The sequence below is a fragment of the Hyla sarda genome, chromosome 9 (assembly GCF_029499605.1).
Source record: "Hyla sarda isolate aHylSar1 chromosome 9, aHylSar1.hap1, whole genome shotgun sequence".
NCBI classification, from domain to species: domain Eukaryota; kingdom Metazoa; phylum Chordata; class Amphibia; order Anura; family Hylidae; genus Hyla; species Hyla sarda.
Window position 1 is genome coordinate 44645845 of NC_079197.1, and position 11623 is coordinate 44657467.

Sequence of the window (11623 nt, forward strand, 5' to 3'; positions counted from 1 at the left end):
TACCTGCCTCTTGACTCTGAGCAACTCAGTTTTAGCTTAGTGTCAGAGGAGGCAGACACAGGTCTGGTTTCTCTCCAGATCTGGTCTTATTTCTTTTTTATTTTTTCTTCATAGTTTCAGGTTCTAGTTAGACTTTCTCTCCCTTTTTTGTTTTATCTAGCATAGGGCGACAGGAGCATGCCGCTGCCTGATCCCTCACATGCAAGCTAGGGGCACAGTGCATTGCACCAGCGCCTGGTGGTGTACCTATGGTCCGGGTCCCCCAATCGTCCCTGTTCGCCATGTCGGCTTTGGCTGGTCGAAGGCTTCAGAGGTAAGTATGGAGGTCCTTTATTGGTAAGTAGGGATACAGCATACAGCAGTGGTCTCAAACCTGCGGACCTCCAGCTGTTGCAAAACTACAACTCCCAGCATGCCCGGACAGCGTTGGCTGTCCGGGCATGCTGGGAGTTGTGGTTTTGCAACAACTGGAGGTCCGCTGGTTGGAGACCACTGGCGTACAGTGAGTTCCAGCGCCCGGCGGTCCCCAACAAAGAGGAGGAGGGCAGTGCTTGACATCTGTGAGTAGTACCCCGCTGGGCTGATCATTAATGGGGGGGGGGGGGGGGCAGAACAGCGCTGGCGGGTAACATAGGGTTAGTTCCCCGATGTGGGGACAGCGCTGCGCTAGGCTGAAAATAGGGCCCAACCGGTCTTGCGGTATGGGGGAAAATCCATATCGTGCAGCCCCAAAAATTCGGTATTCGGTATGAACCGGTATACCACCCAGCCCTAGTTCCAGCCCTTTTGGCGGTGCACATCCCGGGGTCGACAATGGGAGGCAGACTTCCTAAGTCGCGCCACTACAGATCAAGGCGAATTGTCTCTCCACCCGGCGGTCTTCGATCAGATCTGTCGTCGGTGGGGGACGCTGGACGTGGATCTGTTCGCATTGCGCCAGAACAGGAAAGTCCTTCACTTCCTGTCCAGGTCTCGGGATCCCCTGGTGGTGGACACCCTGATGGTCCCCTGGACCCCCTTTGCTCTCCCCTTCCCGCCTCTTCCACTCCTTCTCTGGGTCATCCGGAAGCTCAAGGCGGAGGGAGTCTCGGCGATTCTGGTGGCTTCGAACTGGCCCCGTCGCGTGTGGTACGCAGACGTGGTCAGTCTCGTGGCAGACATTCCCTTCCATCTTTCGGACTGTCCCGACCTTCTCTCCCAAGGGCCCTTCTGCCACCCCAATTCACTTCCGCTGCGTTTGACGGTTGAAACCACAGTTTATCCAGACTATGCTCCGTGCCCGTAAACCCTTGTCCTCCAAGATTTACCACCGCACCTGGCGGGCATATTTCTGCTGGTGTGAGGCTCGTGCCCTTTCTCCCACCTCCTTTTCTCTGACGTATCTCCTGTCCTTTTTGCAATTAGGGCTGGAGACGCGCGTGCCCTCAGTTCCATCAGAGGGCAGGTTTCGCACCTGTCTGTCCTTTTCCAGCTCCCTCTGGCGTCCGACCTTCATGTTCGCACCTTTCTGCAGGGTGTGGCTCACGAGGCCCCTCCTTTTCGGTCCCCCACGCGCCTTGGGACCTTAACCTTGTTTTGGATCTCTTCAGGGTGCTCCGTTTGAGCCCCTGGCTCAGGTTTCCAATTCGTTTCCTCTCTTGGAAGGTGGCCTTTCTGGTCGCTGTCACGTCCATTTGCCGTGTCTTGGAATTTTGGCTGCCGTTCCCCCTTTCTGGTGGTTCACCAGGACAAGGTGGTTCTTCGGCCGGTGCCTTCTTTCCAGCCTAAGGTCGTGTCTCCCTTCCATTTGAACTAAGAGATTGTGTTGCCTTCCTTCTGTCCATCCCCTTCTCACCCGCGAGAGCACCGGCTTCATAAGCTGGATTTGGTCCGGGCAGTGCGGACCTATTTGTCGGTCACTTCCTCTTTTCGGCGGAGTGACTCCCTGTTTGTGCTTCCCGAGGGGCGGCGCAGGGGGCTCCTGGCCTCAAAGTTCACAATTTCCCCTGTAGGTTTGCAAGGCGGTGATTTGGTCGTCACTGCATACTTTTACCAAGTTTTACCGGGTGCATACTTTTGTGTCCTCCGACGCAGGCCTGGGCCGCAAGGTTTTGCAGGCGGTGGTTCAGGAGCCTGCCTAATCCTTCTTCTGTAGGGGTTGGTTTGCCCTCCCCAGGGACTGCTTTAGGACGTCCCATGGTCCTGTGTCCCCCAATGAAGCGCTCGAGAAAAAGTGGATTTTTGGACTTACCGTAAAATCTCTTTATCGGAGCTTCTATTGGTGGACACAGCACCCACCCATTGTTATGTTGCGGCCAGCCAGTTCCGCCCTTCCGGGGCGGGGGTGTTCTCCTTTTGTGGTTGGTTTTCCCCTTTTTCTCCGGGTGTTGTGTTCAGACTGTTTTTTCTGGGTTGGCTCTCCTTCTGCTTTGGGACTAAAACGGAGTTGCTCAGAGTCAGGAGGCGGGTATATCCTGCCAGGAGGAGCCAGTCTTCTTTTGTTTTTTGCCTAGTGTCAGCCTCCTAGTGGCAAGCAGCATATACCCATGGTCCTGTGTCCCCCAATAGAAGCTCCGAGAAAGAGATTTTACCGTAAGTCCAAAAATCTACTTTTTGGACAATTTCCTACTGGGGTAGAAAAGATACAACAATTTGTTTAATCGCCTTAGAACTAAAAGAAAAAAAAGTGAGGCCTTTATAAGAGACCTTGACCTAGTGTTGGTCCCATTTGCTGACTGTTTATATTGACTGTCACTTTATAGCAGTGTTTCCCAACCAGGGTGCCTCCAGGTGTTGCAAAACTCCAACTCCCAGCATGCCCGGACAGCCAAAGGCTGTCCGGGCATGCTGGGAGTTGGAGTTTTGCAACACCTGGAGGCACCCTTGTTGGGAAACACTGCTTTAAAGTGTCCGAGTTTCTTATATGTCATGTCCTCTCTCTTATAGAGTACTGAAGGAAGTGTTCACAACATTTAACCCAGAAGCAGTTGTCCTGCAGTTGGGGGCCGATACAATTGCTGGAGACCCTATGTGTTCATTTAACATGACACCTGAGGGCATTGGAAAGTGCATGAAATATGTTTTACAATGGCAACTGCCCACTCTGATCCTAGGAGGAGGTAAGTACATTATATTCTTTATTATGTACATTATTACCAGCATCTCCCTACCATGTTTTTCTATAGTCAAGAATTTTATCATACTTTTTTATTTTTTATTTTGTGTGAGCCATCTGAAACTAAATAAATTCTTCCATGGTGGGATCTCTTATACTTTAGCAGATCATTTTACTGGAGGTCTGGGAGATAAAACACCTTGGCAGTGTTGTTCCCAAGCAGGTCCCATACTCTCTTATTACAGAATACGGCTCCCTTAAAATACAGTCAGGACATGTAAAAAAGTGGCATACTAAGATATAGGACCGTCTCAAATGGGGCCTTTAGACATGTCCAAACATTCTTTTAGGATAATACATTATTATTTATAATTTTTTATTTTAATATTCTAGTAGAAACTGACTACGTTTGGTCCATTTCCCAAATGTATCTTGTTTTTGTGTGGGACCCAAAAAAGCACAGTCTGCTTCGCTTTTGAGCTCCACACAAAAAACATTGGGGGAGATTTATCAAAATCTGTGGAGAGGCGAAGTTGCCCATAGCAACCAATCAGATTGCTTCTTTCATTCTTAACAAGGCCTGTGAAAAAAATGAAAGAAGTGATCTGATTGGTTGCCATGGGCAAATCAGCAACTTTTCCTCTCCACAGGTTTTGATAAATAATCTCTCCCATTATACATTGGGAAAATGTCCTAAGTGTAGTCACAAGCAAACTACATTTGGTCCATTTAACTTAATGGGAGCACCACAAGTACGCTCTCTCTCTCTCTCTCTCTCTATATATATATATATATATATATATATATATATATATATACATACACATACATACATATACACAGTGACCCCCCGACCTACGATGGCCCGACATACGATCATTTCAACATACGATGGCCTCTCATCATATGAAGGCAGCATCAACATATGATGCTTTTGTATGTCGGGGCCATCGCATAAACGGCTATCCGGCAGCGCAGACTGTTTCAGCTGCCCCCCGGATATCCGTTTACGGTGCCCCGTGTGGTCCGCTGATGATCACTTACCTGTCCTCGGGGCTCCAGCGCGTCCTCTTCGGGATCCTCTGCATCGTCGGCGCTCTCCTTCGTTGTCATCAGGTCGCTGCGCACGCCGTCCCGTCGTCCAATAGGAGCGGCGTGCGTAGCGACGTGATGGCGGCGACGGAGAGCGAGGATGCCGGGGAAGCAGAGGCCTTGCCAGAGCGTCGGGGACACCTCGGGGACGCAGTGACAGCAATGGAAGGCGACATCCAGGGCAGTGGTGACGAGCAGTGACTGTCCGGAGCGGCGAGGACACGTGAGTATAACCTCCAATACCAGTGGTCTTCAACCTACGGACCTCCAGATGTTGCAAAACTACAACTCCCAGCATGCCCGGACAGCCGTTGGCTGTCCGGGCATGTTGGGTGTTGTAGTTTTGCAACATCTGGAGGTCCGCAGGTTGTAAACCACTGTCCTATACTTTGCATTGCACGGATCCCTCAACATACGATGGTTTCAACAAACGATGGTCCATTTGGAACGGATTACCATCGTATGTATATATATATATAAATAAACTTTTTGGTGATATTTTACCCTGAATGTCATGTGAATGGGGACATATTTGGCTGTTAGCTCCCTTTTTTCCATTATTTCGTTTATAAATGACCGTTGCTTCCATCTTTTATGCACCAACTACACCAGTTTTGTTGTATATTATAGGGGGATACCATCTTCCTAACACCGCTCGCTGCTGGACATACTTGACTGCTGTAATCCTAGGCAGGACCTTATCTTCAGAAATCCCAGACCATGAGGTACACAATATTCCTAGGCCACTTTTTAAGCTTTTTGGGAGGGGAGAGACCTGAATGATACACACTTAATCTTGAATCACTCTGGCTCTTCTAAGCTTGTGAATGCTTGTTTTGTTAGAAGACACTATAAAACAAAGACTCCTCTGTACACGACTTACATACAGACTCCTTGTTCTCCTGGCTTCGTCGTCTACCTCTTCATCATATCTGCTGGCTGCCCTCCTTGCATTTTACATTTTTTTTTTTTTTTTTTTTTACAAAGTCTCTCTTAAGCTAATATAACTGGATTCTTTCATAATTGCAAACTAGTATTAGTTTCACCTGCTCTCTCTTAGAAGAGGCTCGTACGAATATCTAGTTTACAACAAATTGATAGTATAATGAACAGAAAAGAACTGGGTGGATATAACCAGAGAAGAAGTAGAGATACCGGGTTTATTTTTCATGGTGTGTGTGTGATGTACATGTTCTTTTACCTTGTTTTCCTTTCAGTGTATTTGACGTGGTTCTGACTAAATAATCAAAATATCGCAGGCCTTCCATGAATTGTGTTTACAAAGGTGTCTACAGTACATACAAATGGCTCTATGTGCAAAGTCGCTAAAAAGGTCTCAGCACAGCTGTACAACTTTGTTAAGGACAAATTTCCAAGATGCCATAGAATTCACTCATACTCAGTACAATAGATACTTCTGATATAATCTGGGGAGGATAGCCAATGAGAAGAGAAGCAGGAAGAGGGACATAAGGCGGGTGAAATCAGTATTGAACATGTCCCCATTTTTCTCACTAAATACTAATTCCAGGTCTTTTTGAAGCTCTCCACATGGTCCTTGGCTCTTCTCATTATTTTCCTTCTCTCTCCTTGACTGGTCACATGGTCCTTGACACTTCTCCTTATTCTTTTCACTCCTCTGTCAGAAATCCTGTGAGGAGCACCTGGTCTGGGCAAATTAATGGCGAAATGATTGACTTTCCATATCCACATTCAAGCTTAGCACCTGTAACCAACACCATTGTTATGTTTTGCAACAATTAGGTTGTGAAGGTCTTCAGACAGCTCTTTGCTTTTACCCATCATGAGATGTGTCTTGTGTGACACCTTGGCAATGAGACCTTTTTGTAGACCATCAGTTTGGACTGAACCAGCTGATATTACTTTTAACAGACAAGGGGCTGGATGGCTTTTTAATTACGGATACCGTACATTTCGGATGTTATCTTGGCTTCCCATGCCTTTTTCTGCACCTCCCTTTTTCATATGTTCAATACTTTTTCCTTGTGTCATTTCACATTGTTGCTCATAACTTAAGTTCAGAACTTATTTGTTTTGGTTTCTTTGGCACCTTTGGAAATATATTTAGTGTGAAAAATCGTGAAGTGTTTAATACTTATTTCACACTGTAAGTACTGTTAGGGGTTTCATTTATTTATGAAGTTACATGTCTTACAAGATCAACCTTATTTTACGAAAAATCACTAAGAAAGATTAGAGGAATGGCATTACAGAGCTAGAACTGCTCTATACAGGTGCGATGGGAGTGGATATAATCAGCATCCCACACTATTGTATCTTACTTGGCGGAGCTCGGGTCTGGTGCAGATATAACACAAGTCTGTAAAGCAAGAAAAAATGTATCTGCACTGAGCGTCTGTAGCGATTGGTGGTCTAAGGACCCATACCTCCCACCTATCAAAACTTCTGAATTGTTGCTTTGACGTTTCAGAAGTTTTTTTAAACTGGTTATCGACCAAGGACGTGTATACACGTCCTTGTGCCGTTAACGGGGTATGGCGCGGGCCCCCGACTCGACCCCGCGTCATACCATCCGGGTCACTGCTGAGGTAGCTGGAGGGCTTACCTCTCCTTCCGTGCTGGCTGCTGCACTGAGAATGATAAAGCCTTGCAGGACCAGGCTTTATCAATCGAGCGCAGAGCACACAGATCAATGTGGTTCAAATTATTCCTCCTAAAAGTCCCCTAAGGGGACTAAAAGTGTTTAAAAAAAAAAAAAAAAGTTTAAATCACCCCCCCCCCCTTTTCCCAAATTTCATATAAAAATATATAAACATAATAAAAATATGTGGTATCGCCGCGTGCGTAAATGTCCGAACTACAAAAATACAGTATACGGTTAACTAAACCGCATGGTCAATATCGTCAAATTGCATATTTTTGGTCACTTTGTATACCCTAAAAAAATTAATAAAAAGTGATCAAAAAGTCAGATCAAAACAATCATGGTACCGATAAAAACTTCAGATCACTAGCGCAAAAATGATATATACGGAAAAATAAAAACATTATAGGGGTCAGAAGAGGACAATTTTAAACATACAAATTTTGGTGCATGTAGTTATAATTTTTTTTTAATTAGTAAAATAAAGAAAACCCATATAAACTGGGTAGCACTGTAACCGTTTGGACCTACAGAATAAATATTTGTCATTTTTTTCCAATTTTGCCCCACAAATATTTTTTTTCTGGGTTTGCCGTAAATTTTGTGGTGAAATGATTGATGTCATTACAAATTGCATTACAATTGGTGGTGCAAACAATAAGCCATAATATGGGTCTGTTGGAGAAAAATTGAAAACGTTATGATTTTTAGAAGGTGATGAGGAAAAAATTTAAGTGCAAAAACGGAAAAACCCGTGGTCCTTTAGGGATTAAATGGATTGGTACCATTCAAAAAAAGAAGTTTTTGGTAAAAGTAGTCTTTTTGGTTGCTGTTAGTTACTTAAAGGAGAACTCTGGCAAAAGTAAACTTATCCCCTATCCACAGGATAGGGGATAAGTAGCTGATAGTGGGAGATCTGACTGCTGAGTCCCCCCCCCCCCCCTTATCCCCTATACTATACTTACTATACTTATCCCCTATCCTATACTTACTATACTTATCCCCTATCCTATACTTACTAAACCTATCCCCTATCAGGGGTGTGGAAATTAAAAAAAAAAACTACTTGTCCAAGGGACTAAAGCGGAACACAATCTATTTGTCCCTCAAGAAAATCTACTTGCCCTGGTAGATGAAATAATTTCAACCAAAATAGTCTGATCCCCCCCACTAGACCACAAGGGATGGATATAAGATCCCTTTAGACACTGCTGACAGCGGTGATCTAATGGGTTAATAGGTGATCACAGTATGCCAGGATATTAGCCGCGGGAGAGCTGTAGATCCTCTTACACCCCAGACAAGCCCAGAAAAGTCTAGATGTAACTTTTTCATCACCTTTAAAAAAATGTCTCATATGAAGTGACCAAAAATGAGCAATTCTGGACTATTATTTACATTTACACCGTTCACCGTACGGTTTAATTAACATTATATTTTAATAGTCTGGACATTTCCACATGCAGCGATACCACTTTTGTTTATTTTTGTACATTATTTTTATTTAAAGAAAATTGGAAACTTTTATTAGGAAAGGGGCTTATTCACATGTATACGCACTTTTTAATCATTATTTTTCAGTCTCAATAGGGACTTATGTGTTTCTGGGGGGGGGGGGGGGGTTCTGCTTCTCCAGTTTATATGGTGCATTTTGTGTCAGAAAATGCTGGAAGTTGCATTTAGTTACTAGATAACTACAACTCCCAGCATGCCCTGATACAGCCTATGGTTGTGTGGGTGTTGCAGCATGTTGCACTGTATAGTACAGTTAAGGTTATTGTGGGACATGCTGGGAGTTGTAGTTTTGGTTTGTGTCAGCTGCAGAGCCATAGGATGTGTCAAGGAATACTGGGAATTGCAGTTAGTAACTACAACACCCAGCATGCCCTGATGCAGCCTATGGCTCTGCAGCTGACCCGAACCAAAACTACAACTCCCAGCATGTTGCACTTTATAGTTCTACAGTTTAGGTTATGGTCCAACATGCTGGGAGTTGTAGTTTTGGTTCGGGTGTGTTTGTGTGCATCCGTGGGGCTCTTGGTTGGCGGGTGAGTATGAAGGGGAGGATTCTGGGGGTGCAATTTAGTGCGGGTGCCACTAAAAATAAATAAAATTAGATGGCACAACTGCCCTAATGCCCGACGTGACAGTCCGCTCCTATACAAAACATTTATACATACACATATCATACATGCACCAGCCACTGCCCCCATATCATACATACACACACCCCCGCCACTGCCCCCCCCACATCATACATTACATACACACATACACTCACACCATACATATACACCATACATATGCACACATCATACATACACCCACTGCTGCCCCCCACATCATACATCACATACACACATCACACTTAGACATTATACACACATCATACATTACATACACATCACACTTAGACATTATACACACATCATACATTACATACACATCACACATAGACATCATACACACATCACACAGACATCATACACACATCATACATTACATACACATCACACATAGACATCATACACACATACACTCACACCATACATATACACCATACATATGCACACATCATACATACACCCACCGCTGTCCACCCCACATCATACATCACATACACACACATCACACTTAGACATTATACACACATCATACATTACATACACATCACACATAGACATCATACACACATCATACATTACATACACATCACACATAGACATCATACACACATACACTCACACCATACATATACACCATACATATCCACACATCATACATACACCTGCCGCTGCCCACCCCACATCATACATCACATACACACACATCACACTTAGACATTATACACACATCATACATTACATACACATCTCACACAGACATTATACACACATCATACATTACATACACATCACACATAGACATCATACACACATACACTCACACCATACATATCCACCAGTGTTTCCCAACCAGGGTGCCTCCAGCTGTTGCAAAACTACAACTCCCAGCATGCCCAGGGCATGCTGAGAGTTGTAGTTTTGCAACAGCTGGAGGCACCCTGGTTGGGAAACACTGATATACACCATACATATGCACACATCATACATACACCTGCCGCTGCCCTCCCCCATCATACATTACATACACATCACATATACACTCACACCATTCATATACAACCACCCTTCCTGCCGCCGCCTGTATTCTCGGTCTCCTCACCTGATCCGTCCATGAGTGGACATCAGAGCTGTAGTCCCGGCCGGTGCGAGGTGAGATTTCCGTCCTCTCCTCTCTCCCCTCCCCCGCTCTGTGTTTTCCCCGTGCAAACAAGCAACCGCCCCGTGGTGGATTAGGTCCTGTGGAGACAGATCAGGGGGAGGTGTAGAGCTGTGTGTGGGGGATGGAGCTGTGCACGGAGCTGTCTACATCCTTTCTCTCACCCTGCTGTGTCTTCTGAGCTGCGTCCTTCATCCTCCGGGAGGGGAGATAAGGGGACTCTGCGGTCAGCTGGAGGCCGCCGCCCCCTCCATACACTCTGAGCCCGGTGTGAGGTGTAGACTTCCATCGGCTCCTGCGCCTCACACCGACATTAAAGAAAAATAAGGGGGACGTCTGTCTGTCCCTGCTAGCCCGATACAGGGCTAAATCTATAAACAATTCACCTGCCCGACACCCAAAACTACTTGTCCCGGGCGTCGGGCTATAGGATTTCCACATCCCTGCCTATACTATACTTACTATACTTATCCCCTATACTTATCCCCTATCCTATACTTACTATACTTATTCCCTATCCTATACTTACTATACTTATCCCCTATCCTATACTTACTATACTTATCCCCTACCCCATACTTACTATACTTATCCCCTTATCCTTTACTTAATATACTTATCCCCTATACTATACTTACTATACTTATCCCCTATACTATACTTACTATACTTATCCCCTATCCTATACTTACTATACTTATCCCCTATCCTATACTTACTATACTTATCCCCTATCCTATACTTACTATACTTATGCCATATCGAAGTTCTCTTTTAATAAATTGTACCAATATTCTCTGAAAAAGCTAAATAAGAGTCTGCAGTATACCCCAGTAGATTTTTCATTTAGTTCTTCACAGAGTATGGCCCAGATTATGTGCTGGAGATCACACCTAGCTGTCGGCCTGACCGAAATGATACTCAACAAGTACAAGAGATTTTGGCATCAATCAAAGGTAAGGGTGATGAAAACTGATCTATAATCTTATTGAGAAACTTCTGTATTTCATTTGCTATGGTTCTTATAAAGCTTCCCTTTTAGATGTAAATATATATTTGTACCCGTGTGACAATCACCTGACCAGTTAAAATAAACATAAAAAGTTCTGAGTTTCTTTTATACTTTATGTATTAATTCCTTGTGGCTTTTAAGGTCTCTGCTTGTCCTGGATCTTTTACTAATACAATAAATACAATACAAAAGCAGTATTTGTTAGGAACAACATAAATATTGTGCAACTTTTCTAAACGTCACTTTTGTTTTTCCTCTCTTCAGCTAACCTGAGGCGTATGGTTTAACTTGTCCCTGACAGACGCATTTCCTGCTTTCTGTGGTCCAGTTCCTTGTACAGGATGCAGAAATAACTTGTGCATCACAACCAAAACATTACAGGATTGTGCTATTGTCCTCTATGCTGGTTGATGCATATGATATATATAGTTTTTTACTTGTTTTAAGGATTTTTTGTATTGTGAATATTAAACATTTTGTACAAAATATTTTCTTGTATCTTCATTACTTTCCTTTA

At 44.3% G+C, this 11623-nt stretch overlaps 1 protein-coding gene across 2 annotated transcripts in view; it reads left to right on the forward strand.

Annotated features, from left to right (window-relative positions):
* The window catches only part of HDAC8 (histone deacetylase 8), a 34986-nt gene extending 23394 nt beyond the window's left edge, over positions 1-11592 (forward strand). The window contains exons 8-11 of one of the 2 annotated variants that reach the window (XM_056540235.1): positions 2926-3098; positions 4817-4911; positions 10955-11050; positions 11371-11592. In XM_056540235.1, the coding sequence (XP_056396210.1) occupies positions 2926-3098; positions 4817-4911; positions 10955-11050; positions 11371-11379 (373 nt within the window). In that variant the 3' untranslated portion in view covers positions 11380-11592. Of the gene's footprint in view, positions 1-2925; positions 3099-4816; positions 4912-10944; positions 11051-11370 lie in introns of both variants that reach the window. The other variant, XM_056540234.1, reaches the window with a different exon arrangement.
* The last annotated feature ends 31 nt before the right edge of the window (positions 11593-11623 follow it).